This window comes from Anthonomus grandis, chromosome 2 (genome assembly GCF_022605725.1).
Source record: "Anthonomus grandis grandis chromosome 2, icAntGran1.3, whole genome shotgun sequence".
Taxonomy (NCBI): domain Eukaryota; kingdom Metazoa; phylum Arthropoda; class Insecta; order Coleoptera; family Curculionidae; genus Anthonomus; species Anthonomus grandis.
In genome coordinates, this window is record NC_065547.1 from 8,409,950 (window position 1) to 8,430,876 (window position 20,927).

At 30.6% G+C, this 20,927-nt stretch overlaps 1 protein-coding gene and 1 long non-coding RNA gene across 3 annotated transcripts in view; one reads left to right on the top strand and one right to left on the bottom strand.

Moving 5' to 3' along the window:
- Positions 1-11,397, top strand: part of LOC126748747 (uncharacterized) — a 36,808-nt gene extending 25,411 nt beyond the window's left edge. Inside the window, exon 3 of the long non-coding RNA XR_007664808.1 lies at positions 11,153-11,397. This is a non-coding gene — a long non-coding RNA (uncharacterized LOC126748747). The remainder of the gene's footprint in view (positions 1-11,152) is intronic.
- Positions 221-16,477, bottom strand: LOC126748685 (prohibitin-2). Of its 2 annotated transcripts, none has more exons than XM_050458067.1 (6): positions 16,220-16,477; positions 13,100-13,220; positions 12,577-13,036; positions 12,415-12,492; positions 837-933; positions 221-499 (listed from the first exon to the last, which is right to left on the bottom strand). In XM_050458067.1, the coding sequence occupies exons 1-6, from the start codon at positions 16,350-16,352 to the stop codon at positions 381-383; spliced, it is 1,008 nt and encodes a 335-aa protein (XP_050314024.1). In that variant the 5' UTR covers positions 16,353-16,477; the 3' UTR covers positions 221-380. The 2 variants fall into 2 exon arrangements, with proteins under 2 accessions (XP_050314024.1, XP_050314030.1); XM_050458073.1 differs by lacking the exon at positions 221-499 and adding an exon at positions 606-728.
- Between the last annotated feature and the right edge of the window lie 4,450 nt (positions 16,478-20,927).

Consider the following 20,927-nt stretch of genomic DNA (forward strand, 5'->3'; position numbering starts at 1 on the left):
GTCTACTGCTTTACCAGCTTTTTTGCGACGACACTTTGACAGACTGAAACTAGAGCGCGCTGTTTTTAGGCACAGCACTCTTCATTTATTTTTAAACTAGTCTCACGTGTTTCGGCAAATTGGTTTCATCAGGGTGATAGTCACCAAAAATCTGAGTAAATTTACTACAGTAATTATGGGTTCAGGCGTTGCATCCACTGTTTTAAATTAAATGATTCGCTAGTACTACTTCTTTTTTTTATTGTTTCACTATCACTTATTTCCGTTAAAAAGGAAAAATGCATATAAAAATATAATAAGCTTTTCAGTATGCAAAAAAATAAAAAGAAAATATTAAAATGCCCATAACTTTGTACAAAAAAATGCCTTTTCTAGACAACTTAAGAATAATTCTTTGGTGAAAGCCGATCAGCAGCAAACTGTGACAAACTCAGTATGGAGACTGCACCGTCTGGCTTGTCGTCCAATAATTTATCAAAATTATTGGACCCATCATAACCTAAAACAAAACGAAAAATAATGTTACAAAACTTTAATTATAACCAACTATATTTTGTTAGTATTATTTTTCGTTTTTGTCATCGCTCCAGGATAAAATAAATCAATTTAGACCTTGAAAGATTGTTTTATTGAAACATTTACAAAACGCAGTAACAATATGCAACATTTCTCTTTTCGGCACACAACAACAAATGCTTCTTTCTCCGTACTCTTAATTAATTAAAAACCTAGAAAGTAATATACAAATTTAAAGGTTTCAGTTTCATAAACCATATTCTCACATAGGAATTTCTATAACTAAAATAATATTTCCAATTTAGGTTTTTAGCTCTTACTTTTCAATTTGTCGCTCTGGTCGTCGAACTCCTTATCGGAAATGTTCAGCATCAAACTGTTTCCGCTTAGGTATACTTTATTTTGCGAGTTGGCAATCTAAAATAAAACAACAAATTCATCATTTTTATCAAAAATGTCTGAAAAATTGATTAATACAATTGATAATGAAATCTTCTTAAAGACTTGAACTCGGTATTAGAACGGATCTATTGACAAGAACAGACTCAGCGCTGACCAATTTAATCAAATTCAAAATATGCATTGTTGTTAACAAAACTTGAGACATACAGTTATAACTAAAATAAAATTAAGGGTTACAAAAATTGTTCCAATTATATACAACTAAATAAAGCTAAAAATAGCCAGTCATTAAAAAAAAGCAGGTAAAACCATCACCAGAGTAAAGGGTCATAAAAGATACAATATAAAAAATTTTAGTTCCAAAAAATAGATCTAAGTATTCCCGAAAATCCACATGATCAGTGCAAGCATCATAATTCATGTTATGCCCAATATTGCAGTAGAACTCTTTTATGTGGCTAGCATCAAGGATTGAAGTCTGAGATGATAAATTGGTTTTGCCTCTTAATTTGTTGACTATTTTCCAAGACTCCTTTGATCTATTTTTTTAATTTAAATTACTCTGTTGATAGCAATAATTATATCTGGCAGATTTTATGACTTTCTTATAAATTTTCCAATATTTGTTATAATAATAATAATAATAATAAATATTTTTTATTTGCATAAAAGAAACAAAAAAAATACAAGTTTACAAAATTTAGCAATAAATTTACGCAAATAAAAGGCCTACAAATTCAGAATTCTGCCATGGCAGATTTTGGTCTTTAACATTGTGGCCCCACACTTCATTAAAAAAAATGGTAATTTCAGTAACGCTCATTAACAGTAACGCTTAACTAATAACTGATTAAATACAGCTTTTTCTTTAATCATATACCTAATAAACCTACATATAAGAGTTCTAAATTCTAAATTTGACAGTTTAACATCAAGCAAATCAATACACATTGCAAATACCCAAAAAACAGATTAAATTTTTTGTTAAATAACAAAAAATAGAAAAATTATTGCAGACAATAAATAAATAAATAAAATGATCCCAATACCAAAAATTGTAATAAATTACTCAAGAAAACAACCATTCAAAAAGTTAAAAAGAAGAACTTAAATTATATACCCTGCTGATTCATTAGATGTACAATCATCCTATTACGAAAAGTATTACAAGAAATTGATAATCGGTCCAGATACAAATTTAAAGAATTTATTTGATAAGCAAAATTGTAAGAAAATGATCGTTTAAATAACTGTGTTTTATGTCTCGGAATGAGAATAGTATTTCTTCTTAAATTTAAATGGTGTACATCATTTCTAAAAGTTATTTTTTGATAGAGATAGGGCGGACTACGATATATTAAAATTTTATAAAAAAATATTAAAGAATGAGCAATTCTTCGATTATGCATATTAAGCCATCCAAGTTCGTGAAGTTTATGGGAAATGCGGTTTCTCCTGCGAATGCCAAATATTAGTCGAATGCAAGAGTTTTGGAGTTTTTGCAGTCTACCCCTATCCTCATAATCAAGACACCAGCCATACACTACATCACAGTAATTACATTGTGAAAGGACCAATGAATCACATAAAAGCTTCTTAATATCTTTACTTAAATAGTGTCCATGCAAATAAATTAATTTCATAGTACTATAAGGCCCAAACTCTTACATTTGTCAACAACTGGAATTCTTTCGTTCCCCAATTTAATGTTTATACCATTTAAAATATTATTTACATTAGTTCGATTACCTATGAATATTATAGATGACTTCGAAGGATTTAATTTTAATAAATGCTTTGAAGAAACATCACAAATAGCTTGTAAATCCTGATTAATTTTAAACTCAGCCATTTTAAAATCTCCTGGTAAAAATGAATAATATAACTGCGTGTCGTCTACGTAAAAATGATGGGCACAATGCTTTAATTGAAGATAAAATCTAGACGTGTAAATGATAAAAAACAAGGGTCCTAAAATACTACCCTGAGGCACACCACTTTCAACTTCCAAAGGATCAGATATTTCGTTATCTATTTTAACACGATGAATCCGATTATTTAAATAAGAGGCAATTAAATTAATAGCAGCATCGGAAAAACCAATATAATGAAACAAAGACTTTAAAATTGAGTGGCTAACGAAATCAAAAGCTTTAGTATAATCCAACAACACCAGAGCAGAAATCTTACCATCATCCCTAGCCCGAATTACGTCATCAATAACGTCCGCCATAGCCGAAGTACAACTATAATTTGTTCTAAATCCAGATTGCTTAGGTGGTAAAATATAATTATTATTAAGAAAACTACGAATTTGAGAGTCTAGAATGCGTTCGAAAATTTTTGAAAACGTTGGTAAAATACTGATAGACCTAAATTGACTAAAATCTGTTGGATTATGCACTTTCGGCAATGGTAACACAAAGGCTTCTTTCCAGCATTTGGGAAAGTAGTTTTTATTAATACACTCGTTAACAATATGTAAAATAAAGGGTATAATAAAAGGACAGCATAGTTGAATTAACGTAATATTAAGATTATCCACCCCGAATGCTTTAGACTTAATACATAATATAATTGCAGAAATAGTATTATAATCAGTGGGATGAAAAGAAAACTTATTTAAGGTTGGTTATTATTATTTATAATATATAATTAATATATATAATTATATATATAATAATAATATATATAATTATATATAATATATAATAATATATATATAATATAATTTATAGTTAGTTATTATCATTCTGATCATAATATTAATTAACTCATCACAATTATCAATATTTGTCACTCTTGTACTATCTATAAAATATGAATTAAAATTGTTGGTATTTACAAAAGATTTAGGAATTTGCTTCTGCTTCGATGGCAATATTTTTCTTAGTTCACGCCACTTGTCCTTGTATGTACAATTCTCAAATTTATCACTATAAAAAGCCTTTTTTTCCTCTCTAATCGCTGTTGTTGTATAGTTTCTAAGCTGTTTGTAATAATTCCATTTAGCTGGCAGTTTAGTTGTTTTAAAATCCTTTAATGCCTTATTTCTTAATTTTTGCAGTAGTTTAATATTATGTCAGTAATCAAACTATAGTTTTAATAGGAGCATGCTTGTCGAAAAATTTGAGTAAATTATTGTTTAAAAAATGTATCTTATCATCTATGGATTCGAATTCATATATTAAATTAAATGGAACAGCCTCCAAATCCTCTTGAAAGTTGTTTAAATTTATATCTTTTAAGGACCTATAAGATACATTAAATTCACAAAAAACGCCAAAATGGTCAGAAAATGTAGAGCTTATTATGCCAGATTTCAAAATGCCAACATGATTTGTAAAAATAAGATCTATAATTGAACTAGTGTTGTTGGTCATAGGAGTATGCTCGGTTATAAGTTGCTTCAAATCGAAAGTTTCACACAAAGAAATAAGCTGAGTTGCATGACAGTAATTTAATTTAGATATATCAATGTTAAAATCACCTATAATTATAGACACGTTATATTATTAAAATTTGAAAAAATGTCAATTAGTGTTTCCTCTAAAGTTAAAAAAAATCTCTGAATATTTGAACTTGGAGGCCTATAGACTAGGCCGAAAATGTATGGCTCCTTACTAATAAAAATTTTTACCCATAAACTTTCAAAAAAATCATGACTTTCAGATAAAATAATTTCATATGATAAACCATTCCGGACATAGGCAACAATACCACCGCCCCTAAGATTTTGACGATCATTTCTTATCAATTGATAATTACTGATCTGTATTGCACTACTATCAATATTAAGACTAAGCCAACTTTCGGTGACTGCAATCGGGCTAAAGTCCTTTTTACAATAATCATTCTTAAAATCCTCAAAATGAGCCAGCAGGGATCTACAATTAATTATAAAATGATAATAAATATTTTCCTTGAACCTACTAAACAAATTTTTGTTTAGTAGGTTCCAAAGAATAAATATACTAACAATAATTTATGTCTCAAAATTGGTTGCGGTAGCTAAAGTAGTTCCCAAGCTATAAAACGAAAACCATAGTTTTTAAAGGCTATTTTCCAAGAGATCTAGATCCCCGAGAAAGCATTTCCAGACCCATGTTCATATGAACTTTTTTTTTATGTTTTCTATCTACCCTAGAAGTTTGGAACATGACTAACGGAACACCCTGTATATAAAATATATATATGTCAACTAAATAATTGTCTACAGTTTTGCAATCATCTATTTGCTGATGATACACACTCTTTTGCTATAAAGGATGTATATTGGGCATATAAATACCGATTTCCAGGATATAGTTAAGAACTCGGTAACCAACATAATCTTGCAATGAATCCCACAAAATCTTCAGTCACACTTTTTGGTACTGAACGACAGGATATTTCTTCTCAAATGTTATCTCTTGGAATTAATAATACTCCTTTTGAAATAACAAATTCATCAAAATCCTTAGGCCTTACAGTTAAAACAAATTTGCGCTCCCAGACGCACGTAAGTTACAAGTATCGCATTTTTCAATACTTTGCAAGTAATAAAGTATAAATATTTTCCTATCCTCCTTTATATCTATTTCAAAAGTTAGTCTTTCGAAACAATATTCAATAAAGACAGAAATTTGACTTTGCTCACTATTCGTAGACATTAAAAAGAATTATTTAACGGTCCTACTTTAAGGTACAGCATGCAACCAGTTCTGTGCAGTGTTTGGGAAATTTTGGAGGACCTACTGCTCACCAATCAGTAATTCATGTTGAGTTATTGATATTTTATCTAATTGTATTTATATTTAAGGTTTGTTTTATTTTTTAATAGATTTAATACATACCTATAGATGCTCTCATATAAAAAAGAAACATTTCTCACTATATTTTAACTTGGTGATATTTAATAAAGTTTTCTTTATTTATATTTAGGACAGGTCTGAATCTTCCTAGACAATTAAGATTTTTTTCTTGAGCCTTAACAGTACTCTAGCTGATAACTAATATTTTTTAAGAAATTGTTAAATTTTACTAGTACTCCTTTTATTATTATTTTTTTGTATTGTCTTCAGAAATAATAAATTCATACTAGCATTTAGCCTACACAACATACAGCAGTTATCTTAGAGGTGTACAAAAGATGTATAGAGAAAAGTCTAGGTTGTTAAATATGATTTTCATTACTAGGTTCTGTAATAAATTGATCTTCCATCTATAGTAAAAGTTTAATCAAAACTTTTCGAATCAAAATAAACAATTTTTAGCAGAGAAAGTCACTTAATAAGCAACAATTGTATTAGGTAATATCTACTTGTTCCATGGAAAAATTTTATTGACCAAATTTTGAATAAATAAATTGAATATCCCAGAAGTTAGATCTTAGATACTGAATTAGAAACAGTTCTTGTTATTGCTACATTACTAGCATTGGATATTATTATTTAAGAGTAGGGCTTCTGGGCCTGGGTATTTCAATTCTTACTGTGTTGGGATCCCTAATAATATTCTTTAATATGATGTAACAGGAGCTATAATACAGCCCCTCTAAGAGCATATTTTTGCAACGAAATCAAGTGTAAAACTGTATCAAATGTCTTTGAGAGACAAGGGAGTACCCCAAGGCTCTTCCACAATTTTTCTGAGGTTAGAAAGAATACCTAATTTTCCATCTGCCCTTTATTTCCTTTTTTTTAAAACAGGGCTGATTAATTAAACTTAGAAATGATTAAGCACTCCTCTACTTCTGAAATTTAAATTAATTATTTTATATTACTAGAACTATTATTCATGAAGGAATGAATTCATGCTGTAGTTAATTACCTCATTTTGTGTCACTAGTTTGAAATACAATATCCAATTTATTTTTTATTATTTTAAAGGAAGCAATAGGAGTTTTAATTGTAAGAAGAAAGAAAGAAAGAAAATGTGGTATATTACGTAAGAATAATCTTGTGTACAAGCATCCTACAAGCTAAAAAAACAAAAACAAAACAAAAATATAATTTCAAAAATTGACAAAACAATGAACAAAATTAAACACAAGAAGACTACACTTTTTGAACATACTTGAATTAAAGATAACTAAATAAAACAATCAATTACTAAATAAAGGTAAACTTGTTGACAAAACTAAAGAAGAAAAAAGAAAAAAAAACTTTCCAACATGTCCAAGGTTAAAACCTATCATTAAAAAAGTCATCCAGGTTATAATATGCTTTAGCCAATAAAAGCGTTAATTCTGTTTTAAATTTCTTAACATCCGATATATGTCTAACACATAGAGGATTGATGGACATGATTGTAAATTTTTTTACTTATGTAAATTAATGAGTTTTTGGTGAGGAAAGACGTAGGAATAGGTAGGGGAGCATCATTTACACGACGAGTCAAATGGCCAGTGTCAGAGGGTAGTTTGGGAATTTTGTGAATAAGAGCAGCTGTTTCTAAGATAAAGAGTGAAAAAAGAGTTAGAATTTTTTCAGAAATGAAGAGGGATTTGCAAGAATCTAACTTAGCAGAACACAGGTATCTAATTGCTTTTTTTTTGAATAACAAAGACAATGTTAAGTAGCCCCTTATTGGTTAAACCCCAAAAAGGCAAGCCATACCGAATATGAGATTCAATAAGTGAAAAGTACACTGAACGTGCAACCACCCCTCCCAGCTCTTCTTTAGCCATTCTTACTGCAAAACATCCAGAAGATAATTTCCCAGCTAAATGTAAAATATGATCTTCAAACCAAAGGCGACCATCAATGGTAATTTCTAGGAACTTGCAGCACTCTTTATTCTTCAAGAGGGAATTTTCGTCAAACATCAGACCCTGAACATCGCACTTAAACCCCATAATAGACGTCTTTCTTACATTAAACACGAGCCTGTTGGAAGCACACGACCCTGATAAAATCTAAAGATCTTCAAGGATACAAGTCTTAATATAATCAGAATTTTTATGGCTCCATAGTATGGTGGCATCATCAGCAAACTGAACCACCTTGCCCTGCAGTTTCAATGAACTCAAGTCATCCACATACAGTAAAAATAACAGTGGTCCCAATACTAAACCCTGGGGAACGCCGCATTTTAGGGATCTAGAAGCAGACAAACGCGCAGACACTGTAACCTTCTGAGTACGATTTGATAGATAGGACTCAAGCCATCGCAACGCTACGCCCCTAAAACCATATTTATCCAGCTTAGATAACAGTATTCCATGATCCACACAGTCAAATGCTTTGTTGGATAGATCACAAAACACTGCCGCCGATGACTCTCCAGGATTCAAGGACACATAGACGCTCTCCAAAAAGCTAAAAACAGCATCATGAGTCCCTTTACCGGCTTGAAATCCAAACTGATTTGCAGACAAAATGCCATTATGATGTAAAAAGGACAAAATTCTGCTTTTTGCAAGTTTTTCAACTATCTTAGAGAGGGTAGACAAAATAGAAATGGGACGGAAATTACAAGGCTGATCCAAATCTTCACCCTTATGAAGAGGGATAACCACTGCCTCTTTTAAGCATGAAGGAAAAATGCCAATATGTTAAGAATTGTTTATGGCAGAAACTAAAGCATTTAAGGCTGAATCAGGCAAAAAGAGTAACAACCTCGAAGATATCCCATCAGCTCCAGATGATTTATGGTTTTTTAGGCGTTTGATTTCATTTTTTACTTTGGTAAGATCGACAGGATGAAAGAAAAATGAATGCTCAACCGACACTTGTTGAAGATAGTGTAAGGGATCAATGTTACTATGAATGCCCTTGAGCAAGATATTAGGTATATCACAATAATAGTCGTTTAAAATGTCAGGTCTTAACTCCGGTTCAGATACTTTTCTATGGCAATGTCTAAAATCATTAATAATCGACCAACACTCTCTTTGCCTATTTGATGACATATTTAAGCGGTCCCTATAATAATTAGATTTTGCTGCTTTAATTGTCTTTCTGTAGAGACTACGGTATTTCTGATGATATACAAGGATATTTTCATTTGTATTTGTATTTTCATTTGTACATTTGTATATTTGCACAATTTAGTCAAAAAACGGAGGTTTTTAGCTGAAATTCTAAGGCCTCTTGTAACCCATGGTTTTCGTTTCTTAGTTTTAAGCCTCATTTTAGGAAAGCACTGATTGATCTTATCACACAGAACTTGAAAAAATAAAGGAACTGGGTCAGAAGCCGTTTCAAGTGCATTCCAATTTACCGAAGCTGTAGCAGCAGAAAAAGCATTGAAATTTCTTCTGCTGAAAATTCTTATCATATAATGATGATAAAGATAATACAGTATTATATGGCAATTATTTTTAGCAAGAATAGCATGGGAGTACTGTGCATAAAACGTCATTAAAATTTGTACAAAAATAGTCAATTGTAGTTGCAGATGAAGAAGTTATTCGTGTGAGAGAGAGAACGTGCATTTTCAAGTCGTAAGAATTTAAAATACTTAAAAGAGAAGTCAGTTTCATCAGTGTAGTTGATATTAAAGTCACCAGCCAATATAACCTTAGAGTGTAGGGACAACTGGGATAAAAGAGAATCAAGTTTGTAGAGAAACATAGCAATATCTCCTGTAGGTGGCCTATAAACACAAAGAATATATAAATTAAAACGCTTACAAAAAGAAAGAGAGAATTCAAAAACATTCTCTAACAGAAAATTATCATACTTATCAATATTACAAAAAATCGTTTCAATTGTTTGCCTAACCAAGATCATGGTTCCTCTATGTATAGATTGTTGACAACAAAAATTTGATGTAGGAACATAATCAGATATTAAAAAACATTCACAAGGCCTCAACCAGTGCTCAGTCAGAAGTACAATATCAGGAAAATTACATGTGTCCAGCAAAAGATGAAGCTCATCCATCTTGTTTCTTAGGGATTGTATATTAAGAACGAATATACTTAAGCCTTTCGAAAAGCTAATTTCAATCTTACTAGTAGAATATGAACATGAATGAAATTCAACCTTCGCGGACATGTCTATAAAAAAGAAGAATTCAATTCACGATCAGTAATCAGTTCAGACTCATTAATTTGATGATTCAAAGACAATTTATTCGATGAAATATTAATTTTAAAATATTTGAAAATATGTGCATGTAATAATGATGCTGAGTCTGAACCAAAGTTACTGGCGTGATTAGACTCTAAAATCCCATACAGATTAATATTATTTGCATGAAAAGTACGATAAAGGGCCTTATTACTATTATAGATAACATTATGGTTTAAATAAGTATAAGGGCTTGTCATCACTAAAGTGTTTGTATCAACATGATTTTGAATTAAATTTTTTAAAACATCAGATGAAGAACAAATTCCATTTAACATTACTATTAAAAAAATCTTCTTTCGTAAAGTCCTTAACTAAATTTGATGCTGTCCTAATCATATCCTCTATTATTTATGAAATACCTACTTATTGATCTGTCATCTCTTTTACATAGTGGAGAGTAAAATGTAAAGTAGAGTTATGCTACCTTTGGACTTTCAAAAAACCATTTTTTTCAACATTTAACAATAAAAATGTTGTAGTGCAAAGGCATTATAATGAGATATCTAGTCAGGTTGATCTCTTTATGTCATCCAATAGGTTTAGTGTAAAATGTTAAATACTGCTTTAGTTGATCATATTTTTATATTTTGTTCAGCATCAATTATCAAAATTAATATTTAGTTTGTTATCTAGGATTAATGACTTGATTTTTAATGTATTTTTATCTATAACTGGAGTTTTCTGTTAATAAATAAATAAATAAATAAATAATGCTTAAATAAGTCCGCTTATACTCTGGGGATTAATGAAAGTACAGAATTATGACATTAAGAGCAGTTGTAACCTTCAGAATTGAACAACTGGTGTTGAACCAACAAAAACATGGATAGATGTAGCAAGTCTATAATTCAAAAGCAAATCAATATTTTTAAATTCAAAAAATTTTATATATAGAAATAATAATAAATAAGAAACATATTAAAATAGTAGTGTTAAGTATAAAAGACAAATTGTATATTTTTTTCTTTCATAATTGTATTTGTTTTCATTCTTTATAAAATAATATGTAAAGAATTTACTGGATGTGATATTTGGCGTTTTATAATTCATATTTTAGTCAATAACGATACACGATGGTATAAACTGATTTTATTTTTATGTTAGTGTGAGTATGTCTTTTCTGTTAATTAGCGTTCTGCTCCGTATTATTTAATTTTGTTAATTTTACTTAGGTCTGATGATGCCCTAATGCGGCGAACCGCGTAACCTTTAAATAGACGCTTGATTGATGAGACTTGGACTTTGAGTTTACTTTCTCCTCCCCTTTATTCATAAAAGACAAAGCAAACAAATAATTAAAATGAAAATGGCAAAAAAAATCAGAAGTTTAGATAATATTATAATTTATGAATTCCTCAATGCTACAAGTTTGTAATGTTAAGTAATATGTGAAATAAAGATTTCTTAAAAAATGGAATGTTGTTTTTTCCTTTCTTAATTTTGCCGGTAACTTATTGAAATAAGAAATGCAAATATTTAATTGTTGATTATTTCTCAGTAGATGTCAATCTGTGTGGAGGTACATTATAGTTTAATGAGTGTGTATTATAATTTTGGTGTAAATATTCAAATTTTTGAAATTTATGTTGATTTTTTACAAGGAAAATAGTACATTCAAAATATATAAAACATAGACAGTTAATGAATTCATTTCTTTGAATTTTCCTCTACAGAAATCTCTAAATGCTATATTTTGAATAGCTCTCTTTTGTGTAAGAAAAATAACCTCCAACATACTAGATACATGCCAAAAAATAACCCCAAACTTTGCTAAAGATTAAAAATTTGCAAAATAAATTATTTTCAGTATTTCTTTGCATAAATCCTTTTGAAGAATTTGTGGTATAAATCCTTTTTAAGTATAACAGACATAGTTTAGTTCTTGTACATGTGTTCCAATTTTCTTGTCCAAGTTTTGATTTATGTGCATTACCAGGAATTTTATAGCGTTAGTTAGACTGACCTTACCAGTAGAATTCAGAATATTACTTTGTTGGAGTGTTCAAAAGCAGATAAATTGATACTACTGTGATGTAAGTGTTGTTATAAATAACTTTTTACTTCAAAAAGTTATTTATGTAGAGATTAGAAGAAAGAGTATAGGGTCTAAGACACTGCCTCGTGCAATGCTTCTGGTAACTTGCCCTTCTAGACAGAAATATTGTGTTATCAAAGGCCTTGGCAAGGTCCAAGAAATATAAAATAGGCTGTAGTGCATTCATTTCTGCATTTATTCACACAGAAAATATGCAATTTACCCTTCAAAATAGAATCTCTTTCAGTGACTTCTGTTTTCTTGGCAAAAAATTGTGAATCTAACATCATTTTATAGTCTCCGAGAAGGCACAACCCCTTAGATTTTTATTTCCACACAACTTTGTTTGCAAAATTATATTAAAAAAACTTATAAATGGTTTATTAAAAAAAAACTTACTGTTCTGGAAATGTTCTGTGCAGCTCTAATTTTCCTTAGTTTCAAGTAGCCAGGATTCCTTGAGATAGCTTCTCCTAAGTAAACTTGCATTAAGGAAAAAACTTTTCAATTACATCACCTTAATAAAAAAAAAACAAATAATTGAAAAACATAAAAGGATATCATTTTAGCTGCCTCAGCTTCACCCTCGGCTTGTACAATCTTCTGTTGTCTTTCCTGTTTGGCCCTTTCAACAACGAATGCTGCCCTCTGTGCTTCTTGTTGAGCCACCTGTTTAGCTTCAACTGCTGCCGTGTACTCCTTGCCAAAAGACAACTCTGTGATAGAAACATCATCCAAAATAATGTTGAAATCTTGAGCACGTTCAGTCAATTCCCTCCTGACTAATAAAGAAACTTGCTGTCTCTGTGTGATTAGTTGGGCAGCATTGAATTTGGCAACAACCGATTTTAACACTTCATTGCAAATGGAGGGTAAGACTTTTTCATCATAGTCTAAGCCAAGTTGTCTGTATACTACTGGTAAGGCACTGGAGTTTGGTCTGGACAGAACCCTGAGGGAAATGTTTACCATTTGTAAGTCTTTCGAACCAGTTGGGGAAGAGATTTTTCTGGGCCTTGACCTAAGGGGTGAAAGTGAAGAAATTAAGATTTGTTTGAGTGATTTTTGGTTGCTTTTGTTCTACCTAATGTCATAGATGATGGGGTACTGGAACCATGGCACCCTAAAATGCAATCCTTCAGTGTAGATCTCTTTTTGTACTCCACCTATTCTGTTAAACATGATTGCTCTGTGACCACCTTCAACTAAAAGAGGAAATATTTTATTTTTACTAAACATTGTCTAACAGGAAATTCCTAATAATAAGACAACATAAGGCACAGGAGAGGGCTGAAAATTGGTTTTGCACAAACAGACTGCTTTTAATCAAAAATCAAAATAAGCTTTATTGTTATGAACAAATATTTTTGTTAACAAAGCAACTTAAAATTAAGAAAAAAAACAAACAAATGTATACATAAAAAGGAGTAAAGTCAAAATCTATATATACATACAAAAACATACACTGTAGACTCGAAAAAAAATAAAGCCTAAAACTATTCAAGGTTATAGTGAAGCCTTTTCTGTCAGATACTTTTTAAGCCTACATCTAAAGCATTTGAGTGTTGCAAGGTCTCTAATGTTGCATGGCAGGTGAGTATTGAATACCTTTGGGGATAAGACACATCAGGTGACATTTTCTAAGAGAGACCTGTTAAATGTAGAAAATGCATCAGAGGTGTATTTTCTGAGTCTTTTTGGACCCAAAGCTGCAATCGGATAAGCATATTCATGATCTTTCAGGGAACCTCAAATCCCCTCAACAGGGGCCTCTATGTGCTCAGAAACCTCTGCAATTGTATCTCTGCTAATATGCTAAGAACAGCATACCATGCCATTTTTCATTCATCTTTCATATGCAACTCTTGCTTGGGGCCATGCAGCAGAGGTAAGCATGGTTTTTGGCTTAGAAAGAAAGGTGGAAAGAGTGATATCTGGTTTAGGTTACAGGGATGATTGCAGAAATGTTTATGTTCATCTTGGTCTCTTGACTGTGCCTTGTTTGTAAGTGCTAAAGTGTCTGCTGTATGTTAAACAGTGTGAGGGTCAGTTTCAAGCTCACAGGGATTTCCATAAATCCAACACTCACAGAACAATTTGGTACTAGCCTTTTGGCATCTGGGGAGGTGTCAGGATGGTCCAGGGTACTGGGCTATTAAGTTTTTTAATGTATTACCGAATATGACTAAGGTTTGACCAATTAAAGATTTTAAGCAAAGGGTGAAGTATTATCTAATAAACAATGCATTCTATTCTTTTGACAAGTATCTTAATTCAGATTTTCACATGTTGTAAGTGCCATTATTTTTAATATTTCTGTTTCTTTTGTTTTTAGTCCTTTTGTGTCAGTATGTATCTTACTTGAAAAATATTGTTTGTAATTATTTTAACAAACCCTTTTAAGTAATTTCTTTTCAATTAATAATATTTTATCTTTTTTGACATATGTAAACTGTATATGTGATAACATAAATAAATTATTGAGTATTATATGCTTAACAAATAAAAAGTAATTATACAAAACTAATAAACTGAAAAAAACTAAAAACTAGATACTTTAGGTAACTTAGGTAAGCAGCATATAAAATTTAGCAGTCTACAAAAATTAATTTCACTCAAAAACAGCGGAAATTTCAAGCTCATAACTTCAGAGTCTACTACAGGTGAGAGAGAATTACATGGAGAGTTTATATATATATATAAAAATATTTAATAGTTATAAGGTCATGATCATTGGAGCAATTTTGTGCTTGAATGTAGCTATAGTGCCATTAAACAGGTCAATATTATTATTGATGTGTAAAATATTAAACCATGAGCAAGCTTGATATAAAGGTGCATTTCTTGCTAAGTTAGTAGGTCTATTTTGTAAATAAAAATGAAGGTGTTTTCTAGTGTGTATAGGGGAACAAAAAGGTTTAAGTTCCTTAAAAGATCGGGTGCATCAACTTTATAGTTGCATAGTTTAAATAAAAAAGCTGCCTGCTGAGAATAGAGCAGTGCCTCAGAGATAAAGAATTAAATCTTTGTAGAGATAGTTTATGGTCATACCCCCTTGGAGGATATATTCCATCAATTTTGAAGCATAGATACTTCAAAAACCTGCACTGCACATATTCTAGTTTGTCTATATGGACATTAGACTTAGGGAACCCTACCATTGCTGCATAAAGTAATTTAGACTTAATTAGTCCATGATACAAATTAACAAGACTGTCCAACCTTTTAAATTCTCTTGTTGATCTGATTATGAAACCAAGAGTTTTCAAGGAAGATTTAACAACTTTATCAATGTGTTTGTTGAATGTCAGTTTGTTATCAACTATAATCCCTCAAAGAGTCAAAATTTTCTAGAGGAATATTACCTAACCTATAATTGTGTTTAATTTCATTGTGAATATTTGAGATTTGACATACACTTGCACTTTTTAATATTCAGAGGTAGTTTATTTATTGTACACCAGTGTGCTAAAGCATCAATGTCTCTTTGCAATAGATCACAATCCTTTTTAGATTCTATTATGAGAAATATTTTTAAGTCATCTGCAAATAAAAGGCACTCAAGACATAATGGTACTAGTGATATCATTGACAAATATAGAAAAAATTAATAGGGCAAGATTGCTTCCTTAAGTTGCTTCCTACTTAGTGTGGGATAACAATTTGACTTAAAGCCATCGAATCCAACAAACTGGGAATGATCTTTCTGATAGGAGACAAAGAGTTTTACAATACCATGATGGAAACCCATAAATATAATTTTTTCATTGATAAGACCATGGTCCAACCCATCAAAGACCCTTGAAAAATCTGAATACACAACATCCAATCGTCTCCTATGTCCCACAGCTTTGTATGCTTTTGTAAGAAAACTTAAGATTCATGACGGTCAACCTTCTACTGAAGAAACCTTGTTGTTTTAAGAAAATATGATTTTTTAGTTGATGAAATAAGCTGTCATAGATATACATTTCAAAGGCCTTCCAGAAGTTGGACAGTATGCAGGGGAGCTGTGAAACATTGTGCACAATCACGAAGAATAAAATATAATATTATGGATAAGCAAGGTCAAGAGTGATTTTTTCAGTAGTTCCTCAGTACTCTTATCTAACAACTATTATGAAATATGTCATTCTTATAAATCTTTAAAGGTTTATGAAGGTCCCTAAGTGATATAAGGGAGTAATTGAAATAGATTTTATACCTGTATACATGGACTGTGAAACTCCATAGGCGGCGACTCCTGCTGCGGCCAGGAGCTTCAAGCCGATTCCCAGTCCCGGGGGGCCTCCTTTACCGAATTTCCCGGCCAAATCGTTTAATTTGCTCTGCGCCATCCTGAATTTCCCGCTTTTCTTATATATTGAAACGTAAAAAATTGATTTTCAACACGTGTGCCGCTAGTTAAGAAACATAACCCGGACCGCCCGACCTTTCCTCAAGAATTTTTTTTTTGACAGCGTAAATTACAAAATGGCGTTCCCTTCAATTTTTGACAGATCACGTGACGCAGCGGAATAAAATGTCAATCGAGAAGAGTCATGTATAGGCGCTTTTCAGAATTCACCGGTGTACATCGGGTTTCACCGGCAGTAGCCGAGGCGTTTCAGAATTGACCGGTGATATCAGCTGGTTGCTACCGACGAGGCATCGGATTAACTGGAATTTTAAGGTGGAATCTTAGTCAAATAGATTCTTCCTAATGATCACTTATCATTTTTCAAAAGCCTTTTGCTTTATATGAAGAAAATTCCAGAAAGTAGTATCTTAACTTTTCGTAATGTTCAAGGATTAGTGCAACATTATGCTTTTCCATATCCAAGTTGCCAGTTACATGGTTTACAAGGTCATGAACTATAACAATCAAACCAATCCTGACCAAGGTACCAATGATCTTCAATATTTTACTTTCGGAATTCAATATTAAATAGCATACTGACAAACAGGCAAAGTGAATCAATATTAAGTTTACAGTGACCTTTTTTAATTTCAGGTTTACAGTATATTTTTTATTTACAGAATAAAATCTTTATTTTCATTTGCATTTTATTTTAGTAAAAAGTCTTACTTTAGAAAAAAGACTTACCTTAGCGTCAAAAGTTTCTCTTCTGTACCAATAGGTTGACGCACAAAATTCGTTCATGTCGACTTAATATGATGTGAAATTGTCTCTAGAATATAGTTAAATAGAGTAATATCCATTCTAAGATATTCAAAAAAGCGTCTATGACTTAGAACATTGAAAGGCTAGAAGTAGCATGCCGTGGAACTATGGGCAGGTTTGTTTGCTTGCAACATCTCTGATACAATGATGCCAAATGCTTATAGAGAAATGGCAAAAATCACTTTCTAATATCATAAAAGTTTTCAGTTTTTTCCGAAAACTTAAAACAATACTACTGCTCCCCTTTAATAAAATATCAAGCATTTTTTAAAAATAAATTTGATAAGATACTCTATATCGAAGTCAATATACGTTAAATAAATGAAAATAAAGGACGAAGCAACGAGAAAACGTTAATGGCATCGCAACGCCGCTCGAACGCATTGTTGACGCCACCGATACAAGCACTCTCTACCAGTGACGTCGTCACCAAATATTTACCTGATAAATTTTTATTAATTATTATAGAGTTTAAATATAAGTAATATTACCATTTATGAGCTATTTATGTGTTTTTTTAACGGACTTCGTTAGAGGAAGATCCTAATAAAAGGCAGCATTTTTGTCAAGGCATTTTTATGGAAATAAAATATTTTATTAATATAATATTATAGATTTCTTAATAAATCATGTTTTAAGACACAAATTTTTAACATTTTGCAAAATTTTATTATAATTATTATGTTATACAAAACTCAGTTTTACATCACTTACTTTAAATCACATAATATATACTTCTATGATGCTGACTTTTTCAAAGGGACAGTATTGCTTCAGCGGAAAGAGTTAAAACTACAAGGAGGTTCAAATTGTGAAGGAGTTGCAGGTTTTTTATAGGTTATAAGATTTTTATTATGAGTATTTAGCCTGTACAATGGTTTTGAGACATTTAACAGTGACCTATATAATACCTAATACCAATTATTATATCAGATTAATTTATACTAAAAAACAAAGCTTACCTAAGAATAAAGACTATGTACAATAGATTAGATTAGATAGTTTATTAGTAGTAATATACAAACAAGTACTTTTACAAGTCAAATAAAATATGTAATATTTCTTAAGTATTTTAATAATAACTTGAGACATCTAATTCAATTTCTTTGGCGCAAATTTGTTTGTTGCAATCTTCCATAATTTGGTGATAAGTGATTTAGCTTTTAAAAAGTCCTCAGGATATCATTTTCAATTTACCCTAGAGTAATATACATAAAAATATAGTATTACCAATATTAAAAAGAAAAAATTAAAAAAATGTATTATGATAATCCAATTGATCAATAAAATGTATTTTATTATAAAGAATCTTTGAAATATAATACATTTGATTAATTGCATTTAATTACAAATATAACACAATAAAATACTATATCACTTTTAAATAAGACATATAGAATAAGATGATACATGGCATAAAAGTCTTATTTGTACTTAGAGAAAGAATTGAACAATAATTTTTAAATTTGCTATAATGATGTCTATTTTGAGTGTATTTTTACCTTTTCCTTGGCAGAGTCAGGGAATGTGTAGCAGTTAAACAAAAACGGATTGGATGGTAATGGTAATTTGAAGGGTAAATCACTTGGTTTATTAACTGAATTATCGGCTGCTGTGTTTTTAACCAGTGCATCAGAAATCCTAGTAAAAAAATAGTTTTACACACATACCTAATTTAATAAGTATTAGGTATAAATAAAGCTTATATGAGTAACACTAATACTTTTTGTGACGATTTTTTTATACTAGAAAAATATATTAAAAAAAAATTACCTTTAAGGTAGAGCTGATTTTTTTAATAAAGTCTGGCTACTGATAATATTATCTTCCTTATATAATAAATCACTTCTAAGGATGTGATCTGAACAAATATATTCTTTTTAATTGTGTTGATTTCGATTAATGAAATCCATTGTTTCCTTTGGGCATATATTAGGCAATTTATAATAAGTATTTGATATTTAATCAAAAAGCAAAAAAAAAACAGTAATAAATTAATATGTGGTGCCAATTACTATATATATATTATTATTATAAGTTGCAATATGGTAAAACAAAAAAAAATTATCAACCAAATTTTAGGGAAAGACAAAATTAATTATACATAGATATCAATATCTAAATAAATTTCAAAATTCTTTAAAGGCAATAAAAAATTAGTAATTTCATCTATCTACCTAATGTCTATATTAAAAAACATAACTATATATAGATAGGTATATGGGTATTATGCCATCTTTCTGCCAAAACAACAAAAAAAACATAAAATCCTGCAATAAAACCAGGGACAAAATTCTAGTTTTATAATCTTTATAGCCTATTGATAGATGAATATGTTGAAAAATATATTTAGATTTAAAAATATAAATATTTTGGTATTTTACACACACTTTCACATTCAAGTTTTTATTAGGTTTATATCTATAAGATCCCCTATTCTACGTTTATGATGATGGTTACCCCATGATGTGATGTTATGAAAGTATCGGTACTTACTTGTGAAAAGATCGGCTTGAATCACCTTTTTATCATGATGCGGCACAAACGACACAAGTTTTTGCCATCCTAGCAATTTAAAAAAACACTAAAATGTGGCCTTTTTCCTTTTGAAACCAAAAAATTAAAGAAAATACACGAATCTCAAACATAAACAAAAAGCCGTTTGACAGATGACACTATGCGTATGGCTCAGGCGCTTAAGTTCCGGTGTTGTCGCTTCAAATTTTTTAGAAACGGTTTTAGGGATAAGAATGTTAATAATTTTGTTATTTTTTTGCTTAAGGATATTATATTTATTCTTAAAATAGGTTAATTGTAGTATTTATATTTTTTAATTTAAATTTTCCTATAAAATACAACACAAGTAAGTTAAATTAACGTTATAATGGTTGTTAAAATATAGCATAAAATTTCCTCCGTTAGAAATTCGCGTCGACTTGACAACAGAGAATCGGCAAATATGTTTGTAAACAACACACCCCTCTTGCCCCTGTGCACATGTTGGACTCAAACAAAGTTGTTGTTTACTAATTCTAGCCTTTCAATGTTCTAAGGTCTATGATGTTTTTTTAGTTCTGGAAATAGAGTATAGTATTGTCCCAACTGGTTTCTTCTACTGTTAATTGGATGGACACTATATTCTGTGCTCATAGCAAGTAGAATACGCAAAGCTGCACCCAGTGATGCCCAAGTACTCGAATACTTTTACTCGTATTTGGGTTACGGATAAAAAATACTACTCGTGACTTTTACTTACAAGTATTTTTATTTAGAAATACTCGTACTCGTACTTTTAAGTAAATTTAAATGCATTCGTAAAATTCTACTCGTAGAATACAAGTATTTTATATGAGTATTTCGTTTATGTAACCGCCGAATATCGCGCGGCGCTCGTCAAAGAAATTTGCCACTATACTGGCGGTGCGCTTTGACTCTTTAGCGGCCGTGCCGACTTATTTATTTGAGTAGAGGGGACGCAAAAAGAAATTGCTAAAAAGGAAAATAAATTAAAAAATGCAATAACTAGTTTTGCAGCTGAGCAGCAAACTACTTTGCAAACATATTTTGCAAGACAAAAAGGGCCAAAAACAATAAATAAAACAGAATTGGAAAATAGACTGATTAGATTGTAATTAACACCATGAGTCCATTATCAATAGTAGAAAATCCAAGTTTTAGACAGTGACTTGATGGTTTTAATCTTGAATTGGTTAGCAGAAACACTTTGACTTGACGTATCTCAGAACTA

Excerpts from the sequence above, each read along its gene's own strand:
- LOC126748685 (XM_050458067.1), bottom strand. The coding sequence starts at position 16,352 with ATGGCGCAGAGCAAATTAAACGATTTGGCCGGGAAATTCGGTAAAGGA. Across the intron at positions 12,493-12,576 it reads AAGCTGAGGCAGCTAAAATG|TTAGGAGAAGCTATCTCAAG; the intron begins ATATCCTTTTAT and ends ATGCAAGTTTAC. Across the intron at positions 934-12,414 it reads CACAGAACATTTCCAGAACA|ATTGCCAACTCGCAAAATAA; the intron begins GTAAGTTTTTTT and ends GTTTTATTTTAG.